A 21,925-nucleotide genomic window follows, 5' to 3' on the forward strand; every position below is an offset into this window, starting at 1 on the left:
AAATTCAATCACGTCCGCGCAATGAGTAATACAATCCCTTTCGACAACCATAGGAAAGCCGCTTCAACCATTCAAAACACTGAACATAACTTTATTCAAAAGCGTTTCTCAAAACTATACAAGAAAACAATAATACAAAAAAACAACAACATGAATGCATTTACACAAGACACTGATAAAAATATGTAGAAATCATTTTTAATATTTTCTTGTTTTATTATTCTCACTTTTTGATACAAAAATAAATCGGAAAGAACCATAACAAAATCTTATATAGTTAAGCGTTGCCCACCAAAAATTATGTGGGTTCATAATACAAACAACAAAAACAACAGAACTCCAAGCATAGGGGCACAGACACTCAAAACTCGCCTACATATCTAAATTTAATAACAAGGTGGTGAAAATGTAATCGAATAAAAAACAAGCAGAGCAACCTTATTAAAAATTCTTTTTCCAAAATTAATTATTTTTGTTCAAGACACACCACGTGCAAAAGGGTGGGCAAATATCAATATAAATAAAACCCATTACCATCAGAACAAAACGAGCTGACATCTCTGAAACTCCAACCAGTATTATATGCTGGGAGGGTATGGGAGGTGACAACAACAATATAAAACAAATACAAACAAGCATATCCAATATGAAAACACTAACATGCACACACCATAAAGAAATGCACTAACGTAACTTTTTGTTATGATATATTAATATACAATTCTAAATAAAATGACCATGTTAATGACCGTTCCCCGACAATAACACATGAATAAATTAATGCAAACAACAAACACTCATTCTGAAATGCACTACTCGCAAAAGGAAGCATCAATACTAAACGGCAGATCTTAAGGGAAGAGGTCACCAAAAACGAAATTTAGTCTCTACCATTCAAGTAGGAAGATATGATAATAATAGACCGCGATGCCCTTTAGTAGAAGGGCGGTGTCGCTACTGGAGTAACTGTAAGCAAGAGAAAAACCCCAGTGCACTATAAAATATGCAAAGGACTCATGCCTTTACCTTGGTAATGGAGTTACCATTACAATTTTTCATGTTGGATTCACAGTAATTTTTTCTCGATTACTTTCCAATTAGAGTATCTACAACAAGATGGATGATTTGCATTCATTCTTTTAGGGAATGTAGAAGTTTTAGAAAATATTTTAAATGGTATCGAACAAATAACGAATTTATATTCTGCACCATCAACAACCCTGAAAACTGGTTGCCACCTATCCTGTATTATATATCTCTGTATATAACTTTTTATTTTGTTTTTATTTTCTCGTTTTGTATTCAGTTTTCTGACCCTTCTTACTATAGTGGCGGAGTTCAAAGACCTGTGGGGATAAGACAGGAAAAACACAAAATCCCTTCTATTTCGAAAAAAGGGAGGGAGCATCTCTGAAGCTGCAACTTGGATCGAGCGTAAGACTCGTAATCCGAGAATTGTGGGCTCAATACTCGCCCTGGCCAACCCAAGCCGATTGCCCAAGACACTTTGTTCCAATTTCATCGTTATCGTAGGGCCAATCATGTACTATACGTGACTTTAAAATCAATAAAATAAAAAAAACAAATCCAACCAGTGACAATATGCCGATATGTAACTGCGAGGTGTCCGTAATTAAGGGACAGTTGACGCTAGAGTACAAAATTTAATGTTTTGGGTTGTTAAAACATTTAAGGAGCCTTAGCCCAGCCAAACGTATATGTTGTAGTGTATCTCTGATACCCATCGATACAGAAGGGCTATTAACGTATGAGGTTAAAGCCCACACGTGCGGCAGCTCAGTGGTTATAGTGCTTAATTCCAAAGCAGGAATGCATGTTCAATTCCCAAAGTTGGCCATGCCAGCTACCGCTTTGTCCTTTGTCTGGATATAACACTAATTTTAGCCAAGAAAAATTAAGTCGACCAGTAAAAACACTTTAAAATCCCAACACAACTCGAAGTATTGTTGTGCGTCATTAATGCACACCAATCATTTTAAGCAAAGAAACTTAAAAGTGGGTATAGCCCAGCCAAACTAATGGTGTGCGTCTCTGTGTACACTAATAAAGAAGATACAATATCTAAGGAAACATTTGATTAGATCCACTGATGTTAGAGATAATGTGCAATTGAAGACTTTAGAAACTATGTGCCATGTTGCAATTAAGGATTAGACTTTGGATTCAGTTTTATATTTTTGAGTGCAAGTAATTGTGTTTCTTCTAATATAGACGTTGCTTCACCAAGAACGTTCGTCCTCAATAGAACATGTCTTAATTATACTGTTACAAACCAGGGGTCTTTACTTGACCGAGCGATGTCAAACCCTGGCGCGATCCCCGCAAGAAGTCACAAGTTTATCCCAAATTTCCAAAGACTTCTATACAAATTCAGTTGTAAATTAGAAATCCCGACGTGTCCATTCTATACATACATTTTACTCTAATCAATGCAAGACCACAAATCACAACTTGCCAAATATGCATCAACCGCACATTTGCATGGTTTCTCTTAATCAACTTTCCTTACCGTCAAGAGTTCACGCCGTAGAAACTCTACAACTATCCCCTAATATAGAGAACTATTTTAACTACGCCACCTTAGGCCAGCCAAGTCATGGTTTCAAGGCACATTTCGCCAGAACAACTACAACACATTTGCCACCATGGCGACATAAAGGGTACCTAACGAGTCCCTTCTTATTTATTCCTTTGTGTAATTTACTGGTTTCCTACCGTAAATACTGAACAGCACCGGTGGCCTAGTGGTTAGAGTGTCCGCCTCGGATGAGGGAGGTCGTGGGTTCGATCCCCGGCAGAGTCATACTAAAGACTTACAAAAATGGTACTAACAGCTGCCTCGCTTGGCGCTCAGCATTAAGAGGTTAGTGTTAGGACTGGTCTGCCTGGTTTCAGGATAATATGACTGGGTGGGAAATCATGCTACATGTCTGCGGCATGATGCCCCAGTGCTAGACATCACTATAAACTGTCACACTGCAGACATCGCAGCGATATGACTGAAAAATTGTTAAAGCTACGTTAAAAATCCAAAACACACACACCATTTTTGTAAGTCTATGGTATGACTCGGCTGGGGATCGAACCCACGACCTCCCGCCGCACCTGAGGCGGACGCTTTAACCACTAGGCCACCGGAGCGGTTCAGTTAACAAGTAACACAGCGGCAGGACATGGACAGGTAAAAGAAAGGCTGATTATAAGGTACAGTATACAAATTAATTAATCAGGCATTATGATTTTTCCCCTGCATTTCTATTGAAAAGTAAAAGACCGTTGAAAGAAACGTTCAAGGAACATCATTGTCAATTACTATTGTATAAATCGTTGGTCGAATATGTGATAACCGAGTCTGCTATGTGCCCATTTGGGTAGGACAATTTCGTTAGGGGACGAGTCTGCCGATTTGAGTAGGACAATTTCGTTAGGGGACGAGTCTGCCGATTTGGTAGGACAATTTCGTTAGGGGACGAATCTGCCGATTTGGGTAGAACAATTTCGTTAGGGGACGAGTCTGCTATGTGCCGACTAGTCACGGAACCGTTTTATAAACGAGTTTAACAGTTGATAATATTACCACGTTAAAAAACATTCAACATTTGTCATTTATATGTAATGTACATTTATGTGGCGTTTCATATAATCAATACCATTACTCGCAAATTATTTCAAATGTTTATTTTTAGAGCACTATATTAATTTTAAAGTAAGGCTCACTCCTGCGCAACAGTTTCATACTTAATTACTGTACACATCATCCTTAATTTTGTACAGTAAATATTATAATATACGTGATGTCATAAATAGTGTGCAGGAAGACATGACTATCGTGATTTATACGATCACATGCCTTCCAAATCTTGATAATTTGAAAATCGATATTTATTTTCCTCTTGTTTATTATTCCCCGTATATAGGTAGCAATAGGACGGGAACCATCTACATCACAATTAAGTATAAGTGCGTATTACTTTGCAGAGAATAATGGTTAACACTAAAACATAGTATTATATTCTAATTCTAACCCAATACAGAATTTAATAATGGTTACGAGAGAGAGAGAGAGAAGGAAACTATTTACTGTAACCATTTTATACATGTACACAGATATACAAAAATACAACTATACACACATACCCATACATGTGTAGCCACACACACACATACACAGATACATACATACATACGTACATACATGTTGAAGAGGAAATAAAGTCAGTAAGTCATACACACACACACACACATCATTTTCAATGATTATTTTCTCTTATTATCAATCTCTCAATAAAACTGATAATTAATCAGGAGACAAATATTACTCTAACAATTTAATGTATTAACACTTTTGTGATTACTCTGCTTTGTAGAAGTGTATATTACATAACTACCTCATTGTTTCTTTCTAATATACCCAGCAAGAAAATAAATGAGGTCATCCCTCCATCACTGCATCCATGCTTAATTTCATATTTGGACATATCTAAGTTTAATTAAAATCGAAGTCGTAGATTGAAAATACATGTATAGTACGAATCATTCAAAGAGATGTTTGTATATTTGCCATTTGTCATCAAACTGTTTGAATGTACAATTAATATATGCATGTTATTTTTCTGATATGTAAAAGAACTTCATTTCTTTTTTTAAATGGGCAATGTTTGATGTTTCTTTGTTAAATCTACATTTATAGATATGTGATTTTAGTTGCAGCAAAAGGAGATTGATCACAGTATCACTTTTGTTTTGGTTTATTATACGAAATATAAATTCTCTTTTTGAAACTTGAAAATTGTGCAGATGATTTCACTTTCTCCTTATCAATCCAATAAAACTAGTAAGTAATTACTCACTTTAGGAATAGTTCCAAAATAGATGAGATAAAGTCTCGAAAGAGTCGTTTCATACAGAGCTCACGCTTCAAGGGACTCTGCAATTTTGTTCAAAAAATGTATTTTTGGTAAATTTTATTCATTATTTTAGCTTCAAATCATCTCAGTTTATAACACGTTCTTATTTTAAAAGGCAAGAAAATGTATTCCCTCTAGTAACTCTCATCTATAAACTCATATTCTTGATTCCATCTCAATACTGATGTTGGCCGAGAAGTATCAACTATGACATTTTCATGTATACTTTACAACCCTTTCTTTTCCTTAATGAGCAAAATTACAGCTTTATTTATAAATGCGCCATATATATTTGATTTAATGTTTATATGAATTTTTTGGAAACAATCTAAATGGCTCTGAGCATGCCTTGAAACTCTAAGATTTTGACACGCATTTCAAACTTATTACAAAGTCATCAGTATTACTCCGTAAACCGTTTTAATTAACTAAATCGTTTACATACAAAATTCCCTTTTTCACCCATTGCATGCACATAATCATGGAATTTCCAACTTTAATCTTAGGATTCATCCATAACGGAGTTTCAAGAAGAGTTCTCTACCGTAAATTTATTATGTAATTCAATATATACTGCAAATGCATTAGTCCAGAATGCATTCATATATTTGTTATCTTTGTCAAATCTATGCCAAAAATGAAAGGATGTCTATATTTGGCATGGATTTTTTTAAAAATCTATTTCCATTTCGGTTTGGAGGTGATAATTCTTCTCACCCAAGCGAGTTTCAATGAATGCTAGTGTAATTGGGCCATATACTGTGTGTACTGTCCAATTAGGGATGTCTATAATGTCCATATACTGTGTGTACTGTCCAATTAGGGATGTCTATAATGTCCATATACTGTGTGTACTGTCCAATTAGGGATGTCTATAATGTCCATATACTGTGTGTACTGTCCAATTAGGGATGTCTATACAGTTCGGTCATGCTTCAAGATCAACTGGGTCTACATCGTGATAACTTTTCATAGTATAAATTAGTTTCTTTCAAAATTTCTAAATCATTTTGTGTGATTCTTTCATATTGTTTAGCGAAATATGCCATCATCTTGTATAGTTTCTATTTTCCAAATTACAGAAATATTTTGAAACTCTTTCCCCATCTTCAATCCATTTTCCTCTAGATTTTACTCTAGCCCTTTCCATTTCAAATATATATTTTGTACCTTTTGCTAGTAATAAAAAAACAATTACCCCAATATACTTTTCTCCTTGTAAACATCCAATTTTAATTAACCTTGAACAAAAAGGTAAAAGGTCTAAAATGAAAAAAGGAGAATTATAACTTCTAATCGCGGGAAAGCTACGTAACTCTGCAGACCCCAAAAATATAGCTTCGTCAGTTTACTTAGCTTTAGAAACCTTAAACGACTTTATGACTAAGAGATTATGTGTATTAATTATGCCTTTATCTCTTGACAGGATTTTATCTGCCTTTTGTAAAATAAGTAAAACCAGTGGAACTTGGAAGAAAGTTTACATAGATTCTATTCTTGCAACACTGCACATTAATAATAATAATAATAATAATAATAATAATAATAATAATAATAATAATAATAATATTATTATTATTATTATTATTATTATTATTATTATTATTGGTATTGGTATTATTATCATTATTATTATTACTATTATTATTATTATTATTATTATTATCATAACTACCACGTTTACCAGCACAGTATTCTGTTTTTCTTTTTATTCTTGTTCTTTGTCTTTCAAGTGTCCATTGTGTTCGAAATACTGCGCTGTGACGTAGCTTCATTTTTCGAGCACATGTTTCCAAACTTTCACACTTCAACACAGCAAGGGAACGTGATGATTGATTATGTCATAAGGTTTATCAAAACATCGGACAAGGTCAAATTCAATATTCGACACCTTTCTTTTAGTGTGTATAAACTCTTTGAGCTTATCATTCGTGCCTACCATACAGAATAAGAGGCGCCAAACACTGTGGACTAACAATTGTTCAAAACTGTATTCGTTTCGATTTTATCATCTAATACATACGATTCATTGTCAATACTCGTGTATTGAGATAACATTTTGAAAACTGACGGAAACAAGATGACTAAACAAACGTCTGGATTACCAATTTTTACAGCGCTTATATTCTTCTCAGGTGAGTGAAGATATCAAATAATTTCACACACATCTGCGTGTACCATTTTGAATTTAAATAATTATTAATTAGTTAACTATTTTATAACTAATAAGACGTTAGATTCAATGTAAATAACAATCGTAGCATTTATTGTCATTTCTCGGATCCAAATCAAATATGTAATAGCTATACCACTACTACTACTACTACTTATTATTATAATTATCATTATTATTAGTATTAGTATTATTAGTAGTAGTAGTAGTATTAGTAGTAGTAGTATTGCATGTATAGTTAGCCTGAAAGCAAAACTTAAAAAATTACAATATCCAGAACAAAATTCAGTAATTGCAAAGTTGCAGACATTTTGGTTGCAAAAGTATTTACACTCTTTTAATAGCTGACGCACTGATTCTGACAAGATATAACTGTTATCACGCCTTCTAAAATTCTTGCTGCATATATTGTGCCTAGTTTGAATTAGATGTTGATTTAAATAAGAAACCGACAGCTTCGCGAAATTGACGATTTTAAGTATCATAATGGAGTTGAAATTTGGTATCTTTTAAGAATATGTGTTACATATCTTTGCAGTAATTCCATGCGGACTTTTGGCTTCATCATTTCCAACTGAGAAAGTCGGGATACAAAAGTAAGTCAAATGATGCATGCATGCATGCATACCTACCTACCAACATATCTACCTACGTACATACATACCTGCACACACGCACATGCACGCACGCACGAACGCGCGCGCGCGCGCACACACACACACACGCACACACACACACACATACATACATACATACATACATACATACATACATACATACATACACGTTCACGAAATTGGTCTTAAATGTAAAGAAAACGGAAGGTCTTGGAGTAAAACATCTAACCTCAAACTGCAATGGACAAACAGTAACCATTCACGCGAGAAGACTGAGTATAGAAACGGGAACCTCTAACTCGCCAGGTTCACCGCTACGAGTTCACCGATATCAATCTATCCTTTCATGCACTGCTTTGATCTACATCGGAAATAAAGCTGTCCTACCAAGGGTGCAATTTGCTCCGAACATATTTAGAAATTTTGTCCAGAGAAACGTCCCGTAGACAAGTTTGAAGCGAACAATCCGACGTGTCTGAAAACCATATATGCGAGGACTAAGAGGTCATCCATGCTCAGTTTCTAAATTTTCCATGAAAAGATCGCAGCAACCTTCTTGATTTATTCCTATTTATCATATACATATAACTAGCTCGTGACTGGTTAGGATATCAGTAGATTTTACACTTATTGGACTTTGTCAAACACTTATTGGGTATGTTAAGGACTCATTGGAGCCAATAAGTTTGTTGCTACGTAAGATGACGTCACCCCAAGTCGATCAAGACATACCAGTACGTAAAATCACTTCACGCATTACTTTACATTTATGCCAAGATAATCATTTGCAAAATTAAAATCAGATTTAAAACTCGCATATATTCACCTTACTATTTTTTATTACATGATATAATTTAGAAACTGAGGATAAATGACAAAAATATTGTAGTGTTTGTACTGTTTGATATTGAGATCTCACCCGAACTTTATGGGGATCGCAAACTCCCCCGCAAGGTATATTAGTATAGCCCATAATATATAACAATACCAACGCGTCAGTATATAATCATTATATACATAACGCGTGACTTACGACGCAAATGCATTACTTGGTATGATGTAGTACATTATGCACTTATTGGATCTTGTCAAGCACTTGTTGGATTGTTGTGATGCAGACACAGGACCCACCAAGTTTGTTGCTTGGTAACATAACGCCACAGAAAATCTACTGAGATGCAACAGTACGTGAAATCATGTCACACTGTACTGTGTAGGAACGCTCGAGTAACTCATAAAAATAAGTAAAACGAGGTCCTTCTTAAAGCTTGTATATGTATTCACTTTAATTTTGTGAACAAGAATTTAAATATGATTTTTTATTTGACAAATTGTTTGCACGGTTTCATAGTGTGGCCTCACCCGAGGTACATCGGGTTAGTAATCAGTTGTACTTCGGTCTCGCAATGAATATCCTACAGTAGAAACACTATAATCTACAAATATGCACAAGCCAAGCCTGACACCGAACAAGTGTAAAATTGGGAAATCGCCAACTTTCCAATTGTCATTCCTGCCTGGTGTCGTGACACAATAATCAACCTAAATATGTCCTGTTTTTACATTGGATTTATTTTCATACCAAAGAATGTTCTTCGGATGCTTGTTCATCATTTATAGTGTTACGAACCTAGATCCCATACTATGTAACAGTTTATCATATGCTAATTTTTTTCTGCGTTAACTTTGCATTGTCAGAATCGTTCCATATTTTACGATACTGAACTCGCGCGCAACTTGATATTGCACTCATAAAAGAACTATTTTCTATTATTAAAAAAAAAACATTGGACACAGACGCTATCACGTTTGATTTGTAAACAAATCATGTACACTCGCGTAGTAGGTGCTTTACGTTTTGGTTGATTAAATTTGTTTCTGAATAAAGTAAAGCAGATGTTTCGTTGACTGCCACATACCAGCTGCTTTGACACATTCCGCGTTAACTTTTTTGATATAATGTTTCGGATTTAGGCTAGCTATACAGTAGACGCCAGAATGGGTCCGTACAAAAACATGCATGTGACAACGCATAAACTTTCCTCTTTAGCTGGTGATAAGAATGGAAAAAAAATATACTTACAGGTTTACATCCCGAATTTCCTCAAAATGTACTTTCTTAGTTCTGCAAATCCGAATTGTATGAGCCATGTCATATGTTCTCAATCTTGATTACATATTTCGAAATTGTACTGTAATTTCGAATGTAAGTGCAAATACATCCTCCTTACTGCACTCAAAATGAAATAAGCATTAAATTCCATAGCGTCTTTTTGATAATTGCAATTAAAAGATTTGCAGATGTCAACACGCCTCTTCCTCGCTTCTTCAATGCGATATATTTCATGTGGAATTTTCACATATCAATTCAGTTCATAATCACGAAATTTCGCAGAATCGACAAAAAAATACCAAAATCTATTCATTCCAGATAAAATGGAAAAGTTGATGCAATGCGCATTCATTCACAATATGACTCCAAATTTCAATTTTAACTAGACACGCCATTTTCTTTCGAAAGTTATGTCGAGCGCGCGACTAAGTTCAAATTTATATGGGCGGAGTTATGTGCGCAGTAATAATGTTGTTGTTGTGTAATGATAAATCTGCGCTTGTGTACTTAGTCTGGAACACGGCATACGTTCAGTTACTTTGTTTCTTTTAGTGTATTTAGTTAAGATAATTAAGCCTTAGGTAGGATAAGAAAATGAGCATATAATAAAAAGGTTACTGCATTTTTGTATGGGGAAAATATGAAATCGGTTTGTCGGATGGATATACTGCACTCCAAAGGTCGTGCAGTATTCCATCCTAAAAACTCGTCCATATTTTCCCATAGAAATGCAGTAACCTATAAATACTATGTAACAGTATACTACGTAACAGAAAGAAACGAAACAATCAAGTTTAGTCAAATAAAAAATATTTTGTTTCTCTATACTTACATTATTGTGAATTAAATAGAAAATAATTCTAAATGTCCTATCATGAGCCCAAACGTATATAAATGTTCCGAATGAATTCCAATCCTGCTGTACTAACATTCTTGAACATCCATATATACCGTCTAGCATGTCATGATGTACCAGTAGTCTTGAATGTTCTGGTGTACCGCAATTATGAAATTTAGGAAGTCTTTGAATGAACTCACAAAAATCCCCAAATAATGCGTTAATTCAGTCAATTAGCAATTAGTAATTGCACTAAATATTTTAAATAAATAAATCTATTAGAATTATATCGGAATACAACTACAAGTCCTGACCATATATTCTCAAAGACTGACCCAAATTTCACACGCACACACACACACACACACACACACACACATACATATATATATATATATATATATATATATATATATATATATATATATATATATATATATATATATATATATATATATATATATATATATATATATATATATATATATATAACTTACGCTTTTATGAATCAAATTAAAAAATAATCAAAGAATTAAAAAATAGAGGTCCCAGAAATGACAAAAGTTTTACAGGTAACTGAGTTGGAATCCGAGAAAAAATCCAAGATGGTGGACGATGACGTATGCTGTGGTCAGTGTTGTCCTGATGTGTAAACAGTTCCTTGTTGAACCAGAGAAAACAATATTCCAGTGTTGAATTCCGAATAAAATTTTTAAATAAATGTCTTTGTCTAAGAATTCGGTATGAGCACTTAAATATTTCCAGGAAAAAGAAAAAATAATTACATAAAATAGAATTTCAGCTCAAACTGTTCACAGAAAACACCATTAAGTGTCAGTGGTTTATAGCCCAACTCACTAAATTCTTTTTAGGAAACAGTTATATACTAATTAAAGACGCGAAACAAATTCTCGTATGAGGGTCACATCATCATGTTTCTTGAACAACATATAAGCTTTACATGACTAACATCACGTCCTCCCAGTATGGACTCGATTTCATTTTATGAATCTACACTAAGAAAGAATAAAAATATAAAATAAAAATGTTGTTTACTCTCATTGATTCTGAATCAAGGTCAGGAACTAGGTCAACATTAAATACAAAGTTTCTGTCAATAGGTGTTTACGAAAAAAACGGTCAGGTCAAACTAATTTCTGGAAAATGTCAAATCCAGCAAATAAAGTTACATTACAATAGCATGTAATGGGACAAAAAATTAAAGCTAACAAACCAACAATTAATTTGAATCAAATATACATTATATCAAATATACATAACACTTCCCCCATAAAATAGAAAGATTTATATAATAAAGCTTTCTTTTTACCATAGGATAATGATATATGAGGTTTTTAAAAAATATTAGAAGAAATCTTATGAATTGTACAAAGTATGCATAAAATAATACATTTATATGCACAGGAAAGTGCATCTGCTATTAAATTATTTTTTTCCCTTGACGTTCCTGATGTCAATATCATATTCCTCTAGCAACAAAATCCACCTTACTAGTCTTTTATTTTTATTTTTCATCTTGCTGATGACAGTAAGGGGGTTGTGTACACTAAACACAATGATCGAAGAAGGAGTTGAACTAATGTAAACTTCAAAATGTTGTAATACCAATACCAAAGCCAAACATTCTTTCTCGATTGTTGAGTAATTTCTTTGGTGCTTATTTAATTTCTTTAAAAAATAACCCGCTGGATTGTCAACACTATTTTCGTCTTTTTGAATCAATACTGCTCCAACCCCAACACCACTTGCATCAACAGACAGTTTAAATGATTGGCTGAAATTTGGAGCTGTAAGAATTGGCGCGCTTTTAAGTATGGCTTTTAACTTGTCAAAAGCCACCTGACATTTTTCAGTCCAAAGGAACTGGCTTTGCTTGCTCAATAAATTTGTCAGGGGTTCAGCAATTATGGAAAAATAGGAGAAACAAATTCCGATAGTATCCAGCCATACCTAACAATTGCATCAGTTGCTTTTTACTAACAGGCAAAGGGAATTCAGAGATAGCCTCGACCTTAGCATCTATATCTTTAACTTGTCCATGTCCCACAATATGCCCTAAAAAAATGTTACACTAGCACGGCAAAACTCACTTTTGGATAAATTAATTGTCAAACTTGCATCTGTGAGTCTCTTAGTGTATTTTCTCTAAAGTTCTTTCCAGGTGTCGTTGTAGATGATGAGATCGTCGAGATAAGCATCACAATTATCTAGATCAGAGATGATAATATTCACTAGACGTTAAAAAGTACTTGGCGAACCTTTAATCCCAAACTGCATCACTTTATATTGATAAAGTCCATCAGGAGTCACGAATGCCGAACTTTCCTTTTCTCTTTCCGTCAGTGGAATTTGCCAAAATCTTCTCAGAAGGTGAAATTTGTTATCATACTTGGCATTTCCAATTTTATCAATACAGTCATCGATTCTTGGTAATGGAAATGAATCTGTTTTAGTCACAATGTTAACTTTCCTATAAGCATTGCATATACGGAAAGTTTTATCTGGTTTCGGAACAAGAATACATGGTGAACTCCAGTCACTTTTACTGTGCACTATGAAATCATTTTCCATCAAATACTGAATTTGTTTTTTCAAGTATTCCTGTTTGAGAGGTTTCATCCTGTACGAGTATTGTTTCATAGGTTTGGAATGTGCAATTTCAACGTCATGGAAAAACTTCGTTCTTGTAAGAACATCTGTAAATAAGTGCTCATATTCAAATAATAACTGTTTAAGTTCATTCCTTTCTTGCTGTTGCAAATGTGAACGTTTCTGGTCCAGATCATTCATAATTTCTGAATTTGGAAGATTTGTCACTCCAAAATCAGTAGAATCCGATGGTATTCCTTCACCTAAATCTGCACTGAGTGGTACAGGTACAAGTAAATTAGTTGTATGTTTGACCTGGATGCCTCTCTCAATATACTGGTACTGCTAAAAATGTATCAAGATACCAGAAGTACTGTTAGTATAATTTAACTCACTTATTTTCTTCTTAACTCTGTAAGTGCCGTGATATAAAATCTGAAGAATATTTTGAAGAATGAGCATGAGAGACAGAACTCTATCACCAGACTCGAACGTTCTCTCCATTGTAGTTCTGTCAAAAACCATAATGTCACTTTTGTCTTGAATTGCCGAATTCAAAGCATAACTGGCTGAGAAATTTCAGAAACATATTTTTACCCTTGACCCGATTGGACAGATTTGTGAAAGCCAATCTGAGTACAAAAAAAAACTTTATTAAAGCCTTTACTATTGTTTTAGATTTAAGATTTCTCAAATCCAGGAATAGGATGCATATGAGCATTGGGTATCTTCTGATTGAGTTTTCCTAACATTTGACAAGTATGACAAGATCTACATTATTTACGAACATCACTTTTGATTTTTGGCCAATAGAAGTAAGTCAAGATCTTGTGATAAGTCTTATGAATCCCTAAATGACCAGCCAAAGGAGTTTCATGAGCCAGACTAAGTATTTTCTGTCTGTATGATTTTGGAACTACCATTTGATAGTTCACTGACTATTCGTCACCATCAGGTACCTCGGGAGGTCTCCATTTTCTCATAAGAATTCCATTTTGTAATGAAATAACAGACGGGTACTTCAGTGGCTTCAGTTTTACTAATGGCCCTTTCAAAAAAATAGATCTCAGGATATTTTTCCTGTTCGACAAGTGGTTGTCGTTTGTCACTCTGATTAGAATAAAGATAACGAGTAGTTAAAAGAGGATCACAGTAATCAATACCCGTTGAATGATCCAAGCAAGAAGTGAAAATGACCTCATCAAAAGCCTGACCAATACATGTGTCAGCTTCAGGAATACTTTCCTGATCAACATCATTCTCAAGAGATTTCTTTGCCATGGCGCTAGTAAATGCACAAGCTGTGTATAAATCAGGGAATTCTTTTTCAATTGAATCGACTTTCTGATCCAAACAAAGTTTGTCAGTTACAAGTGGATTAACCACCACTTTATTTCCAGCTAGAAGGTTACCTAGTAATAAATGGATGCCCTCAACGGGTAAAACCTACACTGTTCCGACTGTCACGGGTCCTGAGACTAGGTCTAATGACAAATTTACACAGTGGAGAGGAACATTTAATAAGCCGCACTATACTCCCTGAATGAGAACACTCTCATAGAAGAAGACTTCTCAGAAAAAGGCAAAGCACCAGACAATAAAAGACTCTTGAGAAGCTCCTGTGTCCCTTAAATGTTTAATAGGGATAGGATTGGCCGAATTACCCAAGAGTGATATAGTACCCTTCGATACGAATAGTTCATAATTCTCCATAATAAAATCAGACTGGGGTTTATTAGACCCAACAAATGTATTACTTTCAATACATGACCATGACCTTGACCTCTTAGAAATAAGAGCATTTTGAACAGGTTTGTCTTGATTATGATGCTTATTTTTCAATTTGTAGCAATCATATATATCGTGTCCTATCTTCTTGCCATAAGGACATGTAGGAAGAGACAAAGTTTTTTATATCAAGGTTATCAAAAGCTTGATTTAAAATGTTGTGCCGGATTGAGAATTAGAAGGGCTTGTATTAGGCTGAAATACTTTTCTGCCAGAAGACTGCTGAGTGGAAGTCTTATTTACAAAATAAATTTTATGAGCTAAATAATCCTCGTCAGTGGCACGAGCGGCATTTACCAATGTTTCGTCCTTATGCTCATCGAGATAAGTTTTAATGTCAGTATGGGCACCGTTCTTAAACTCTTCAAGCAATACAAGTTGTCTGAAACTTTCATAATCTTGATCAACTTGCTTGGCTAAGCACCGTCTATCAAGCAACTGTTCCTTTTCTCTTGCAAATTCAACATGAGTTTGCACAGTTTCTTTTTTTTATAGTTTCAGAATTTTTTTCGATAAGCCTCAGGGACTAACTCATAAACCTTTAAAATGCATTCCTTCACCAAATCATAGTCAGCACTCTGCTGTACCGACATGGATGCATAGATATCTCGGAATTTGCCAAAAAGTGCACATTTTAATAATTTAATCCAATGCTCCCTTGGCCATTTCAAACTATCAGCAGCTTTTTGAAAATAAGGAAAATCTTTGTCTACATCTTTCTCTAGAAACGGGGCACTAACCTAATATTCTGAGTGATATCAAAACTTGAATTTGTATTTGAAGTGGAAATGTGCTTTTCACTTGCCAGCTCCATTTCTTTTATTCTAAATTCACTTCAGTAATTATTCAGCAGTAATGGTTTTATTTATATATACATGAATAGAAAACAATAAAAACAGAACAAAATGATTAAGGATAGAGTTTCAAAGGATGAATAAAAGTTGAAAGTTTAATTTGCTTACCTCTGGTAGCAAATTGAAAGTGACATGCAATAAATGTGGTTAGCAACAAAAAGTAACAGTGCACCGTGCGTTTTCCCAAGTCTGTGTTTCGCTGCATATCCGTGTCCTTAATTTTCTTCAGCCCGTTTCATTCCCTCTCCCTTGGAAGAACGTGTTTAAATCGTCAAACATGCGCAATAATTGAAACAGAAGAATTATGATTAAAATATTAATGCTATCGCCCAAAAAGAGCTTGAAATATAACTGAAATTTTCTTTCCCTCTTATTTAGACGATCAAGTGGTTGTCCTACAGATATATGGAGCAATTGGACAAATAGAGACACACCCACGACAACGTGGAAAGATCGCGAATTTGCAGAGGGCGACAATGAATATTTCAACGGGACAGAGATCCGAGCTTTTTGCCCTGACGGAAATGCCACCCAAGTTGAATGTGTAACAGCAAATAGCTCCATAAATGCATCACGATACATCTATACGTGCGATGTCGACAAAGGTCTAGTTTGTGAGAATGGAAAAAACGGCGCCGATGGTTGTGTGGATTTTCAAATTCGGTACAAGTGTACTATTCCATGCCCAGGTGCGTATTGAAGAACAAAAATCAGATTCATTGTTAAAATGTTTTGTACAACGTACAGAATGTTTATTGAAACGATTTTGTATGAGATCAAAAGGAAATCCTAGAATTCCACATAGGCGCGTCGCTCCATTTAGAATCGCCAACACTCAAGCATGAGGTTCAAGTATCCATGGATACGTTGTGAGTCAATTGCCCTCGCCTAAACCACAACTTTATATCATGTAGATTTGAATCCTGCTTTAAATTGCGAGTACTGCTGCACATGTGATCTGTGTAGTAAATCCTCGGGGACAAGTCAGTAATCGTAAACATGCGTGGAATAAGTGCACTTTGAAGAAAATGATATAAAAAAAGTACAGAGCAGATAAATATTTTCCATGATAGGGTAGAATAGCTCTCGCGTATCACACTATTGCTTCTGTATTAAAAGCCGTACTTCAAAGAAAGCAATACATTTTCTTTTCAATATCAATTTCGTAAGCATCGTACTCGTAATCCACAGTTCGCGGATCCCATTGCCATGTTAGGAAATATATCACATTTAATAGTTTGGTACCCACGAATGTAGTCCCAGTCTATTTTTAGAGCATTTTAGAGCATTTGTTCCTGTCTCCTTTTGGTGGTGATACAAAAGTTATATTTAGGCATACTTCGTGTGGATTTCAATGTAATAGTTTATTCTTTAGAATATGAACTTACGGTGTAGTTATCTGTGTGTGTTTCGGCGACAGTGTACAGGGAGTGATCAGGTCTTGATAATGATCTGGAAGTGAAATCTGTGTTCCACTGCATGTTGGCTTGTTTACAGTCCAGCTCTCAAAAAAATGCCGGTGAACCTATGAGAAGAACTTCACCGTGAAGTCATCTTTGAAGGTATTTTAGATTAACGTATGATTTGTATTGATCGTCACACAGTGAAAAGTTCAGTAATGAGAAACAAATGTAGAGAATATATAGTAAAACTAATTGTGTACTGGGTCCGTCTAGGTCAGCCCGGACCGACTGTTTTGGCGTGTCCTTACGAAAGGCACTTAACTCCCATTTCCGCGGTATGGTGTAGAGAATAATGTGTTAAAAGTGCCGTTAAAACCAGAAAACATTCTTCGACGCATTTTAGTAAAGAAATCGCTTAATTATTGTTTGTAAAACGTTTTCTTTAGTGACTGTTATTCTGTATTTATTTATAGCGCAACAAAAACCAGGGGGCAATTCCATCACAGAAAGCACGTCCATGATGTCACAGAATAAAGGTTGCACATTTTTTTTCTTTTGCAATACTATTCCGATTCTCCCAATGGTATAAACAAAAAATAGCCGGCAAATCGTCTTTTGATTTACTCGCGTGGCCTTTTTCTTTTAACTCTCTCTTTCTTTCTATCGCTCTCAATCTCTCTCTCTCTCTCGATCGATCGATCGATCGATCGAAATGAAATACAGAGTCGATAAAAACATTCTATGGAAAACTAGATAAAAGCAAATTACTAGTAATCTACATAAAAACGAAAGTGGACTAATAGATCATAATAGATGTCATAACTTTTGAAACTTGGAACAACAGCGCCAGTGGTTGCGTCGATTTTCAGTTTCGGTACTGCATTGAAAACATTTATCAGATTATTGTTTTAATATTTTGTAAAATGATAAAGAATAATTCTGAAACATCACCAAGAGTCGAGCATGATTGATATGTATCCAACGAGAATTTGTGGCTCTGTCCTCGTCCCCTAAAATAAAATGTAGATTTGCATCCTACACGACTTTTATTTGGGAGCACATGTAATGTACGTAGTAAAATACTTGGGAATGAACAAATTATGGGATCTCAAATGGCTAATGATTTAGTATTGAATTTATGAAAGGAGTTGAATAATGTCCAGCTTTTGCGAGACATGGTTGGACACTATTCAATGAGTTTCATTATTTTATTTTAAAGTATTACCCATTTGAGATTCTGTTTATCAGAGATTTTATTTAAATGGAAATAGTTTAGAGAGAAAAAAGAAGAAATAATTTGGTTCATTCTGGATCATACGCAGCGACTTTCATTTGTTGCGCTTAAAAAATAGTCCAGACAGCCAATTATTAGTGTACAGTTCTATAACCAGTATTATTTAAAAGTAGAAGTTTTCACAAATTAGCATAAATATTCCCATGGTCTACATTTCGATATTTAAAAGGGGGGGGATCGTTATAAGGTAACTGAAGCCGTGCTATTCACGATTATTTGGAAGAAGATAAAAAATCGAATCATTAAAAATTCCTCTTACTTTTTTATTTTTCCCTTTCTTTTTAATGTAATTTTAGGATACCCCCCCCCCTTTAAAGTATCTACATAATTCATATTTCTTTCTTCAGTCCAAGAGAAGATGCAAGGGGAAACTACTTCACCGACTGTTTGGAAAGTTCACGCTGGCGTGTGCGGTGCTCTTTTCCTTGCCGTATTATTACTTCTCGGAAAGGTTTTCTTTATGGCAAAGAAGTAAAAGTTTCAGTAGTGATACCGCAACCACATGAGCAACGAATTAAAACGCAAAAAGCAACGAAATGACCGTGCCTTTTCACTTGTTCATATATTGATACCTTGATAGTTAGACCACGATTTTGCTTTTTAATACATTATTACTGTTGTTAAAAATGCATACAATTATTCAAGACAAAACTAAGTTGAACTGTACTAATTCAGCATTTTTTCACGAATTCAAAATAGACCTTTTATGTCATATGTAAACAAACACCACATTGTATAGTAACATTGGTGAGGTACCTGAATATGTACTCAGTCGAGCTGATGACTGATAACACAGATTTTTATCCAAGTAAATATTGAACTGACGAGCATAAGAACAGATTTTGCGTTTTCGATGTTTTTCCAGATATCTTGAGATAAAACTCAGGCTTTAAATAGCATGTCACTTTTCCGTGCATACTAGATATTGTGTAATCCTTTTTAATGCTAGTCATAAAAAATGAGTCCTTGTTTTTTCGAGCGTACTTCATGTACATCAGAGGCTGTGTCACGTTTATAGTACTTTAGCTGTACGATTAGTCTCAGTTTAAAGTCTGTCGGAGCTATATTTTGGACCGTTAAGTATGTATTTTGATTTATCTTTCATCTATGCAACTTTATATTACAATTTATTTAGAAACATATTCTCCGAGACAATACTAGAACTGCAAACGTCTTGATTTGAAGTACAACCATCATGGCGATTTAGCTATAAAACTTACAAAAATTGTAATTGTTACGCCATATTAGTATTGTGACATGCAAGGTCTAACAGCATCTCACTACCGAGTGGAACATGCACTGTCGAACATTTGCTTGAGAATGGCTTGGGGTCGACGAGTCCCCAATTTTTAAGACCTCAAGAAAACACTCATTGTCAACCGAATGTTCTCAAACGCGCAAATACTACAGCTAATTTTCTTCTAATCAGCTAACGACCATATCGGAGTGTTCTCAAACGTGCAAATACCACAACTAATTTTCCTCTAATTAACTAACGACAATATGTTAGTGGTTTAGAACTAATTTTCCTCTAATCAGCTAACGACCATATCTAAGTGTTCTCAAACGTGCAAATACCACAACTAATTTTCCTCTAATCAACTAACGACCATATCTGAGTGTTCTCAAACGTGCAAATTCCACAACTAATTTTCCTCTAATCAACTATCGACAATATGTTAGTGGTTTAGAACTAATTTTCCTCTAATCAGCTAACGACCATATTTAAGTGTTCTCAAACGTGCAAATGCCACAACTAATTTTCCTCTAATCAACTAACGACCATATCTGAGTGTTCTCAAACGTGCAAATACCACAACTAATGTTCCTCTAATCAACTAACGACCATATCTGAGTGTTCTCAAACGTGCAAATTCCACAACTAATTTTCCTCTAATCAACTATCGACAATATGTTAGTGGTTTAGAACTAATTTTCCTCTAATCAGCTAACGACCATATCTAAGTGTTCTCAAACGTGCAAATACCACAACTAATGTTCCTCTAATCAACTATCGACAATATGTTAGTGGTTTAGAACTAATTTTCCTCTAATCAACTAACGACTATATCTAAGTATTCTCAAACGTGCAAATACCACAACTAATTTTTCCTCTAATCAACTAACGACCATATCTGAGTGTTCTCAAACGTGCAAATACCACAACTAATTTTCCTCTAAAAACTAACGACCATATCTGAGTGTTCTCAAACGTGCAAATACCACAACTAATTTTCTTCTAATCAACTAACGACAATATGTTAGTGGTTTAGAAATAAAGAAGAGTATATTTTACGAAACTGATTCCTGCTACTTTGGTCGCGTTAATACCATACATTGTGAGGTTTGCTTGTAGTAATTGGTTAATTACTTGGTTGCAGAAATATCTTTCCAGCACCAATGCCCTACAATTAAACAAATAATCACTAAAATCAAAGTTATAAATGAAGACGTAAATACCAATAATGTATAGGCCAAGTTGAAAATTGCTCACTCCTCCGAAAATCACTTGTCCCCTAGTGATCACAAACATCATACTTGTGGTCATGAATCGAAATCGATTACTCCCCAAGAATCAACAGTCAGACCGATTCGTGACTCCAAAACAGATCGAACTCATAAGCAATTCATCTGATCCCCTGAATTCGTCACTCTCCATAAATCAAAAGCTAATGCATCATCACTTATCGCGTAGACAAAGAAGAGATACAAAAGGACCATAAACTGCGTTCAAGTTCAGTCAAACACAACGATGCACAGACTTGGCTCTGAAAGCTGAAAACGTTGGTAATAATATCACGTTGCAAAAATCCATACAGGATCTTATGAAGCAAACTCAATTAAAAAAGAAAAGAAGAAAAGACCGTTGCTTTGTACGAGTAACTCCGACTTCTTACTAGTTGATCTACAGTCTGCCTGAGTACACTGAAGCAGATGTAAATGTAATAAAAAATATTGATAACACTATCTCTACAAATATTATTAAAATGCATCTAATGATTTGAAGAGCAGAGCAAAAGGGACAGATAACACTTATTTTTCGTTAAGTACAGAAGCGGACTTGATCAAATGGAAAAGTTGAAAAATTGCAAATTTTAGAAATTTAAAAAGTTATTAAGTTGAAGAAAAACAACAATAAATAAAGCCTGAACAACCATTGGCGACATCTCAAAATTACTATATATGATCCTTCGGGCGACTTCCCCAGGCGAAGTGGGGCGACTTCTCCGACCACCATAGGGCGACTTCTCCTGACACCTGGGATGAGTTCTCCCAGGGCGAGTTCTCCATGGGGCGAGTTCTCCGC

At 34.8% G+C, this 21,925-nt stretch overlaps 1 protein-coding gene across 1 annotated transcript; it reads left to right on the forward strand.

The window, feature by feature from the left end:
* The first annotated feature begins 6,848 nt into the window (after nt 1-6,848).
* On the forward strand, nt 6,849-19,159 carry LOC149805528 (uncharacterized). Its single transcript, XM_089936347.1, has 5 exons — nt 6,849-7,063; nt 7,640-7,697; nt 16,300-16,610; nt 17,798-17,860; nt 18,966-19,159. Exons 1-5 carry the CDS (start codon nt 7,009-7,011, stop codon nt 19,091-19,093), a joined length of 615 nt encoding a protein of 204 aa, XP_089792473.1. The 5' UTR covers nt 6,849-7,008; the 3' UTR covers nt 19,094-19,159.
* Nucleotides 19,160-21,925: the final 2,766 nt, after the last annotated feature.

The sequence above is a fragment of the Sinohyriopsis cumingii genome, chromosome 2, assembly GCF_028554795.1.
Source record: "Sinohyriopsis cumingii isolate HCF-2022 chromosome 2, ASM2855479v2, whole genome shotgun sequence".
NCBI classification, from domain to species: domain Eukaryota; kingdom Metazoa; phylum Mollusca; class Bivalvia; order Unionida; family Unionidae; genus Sinohyriopsis; species Sinohyriopsis cumingii.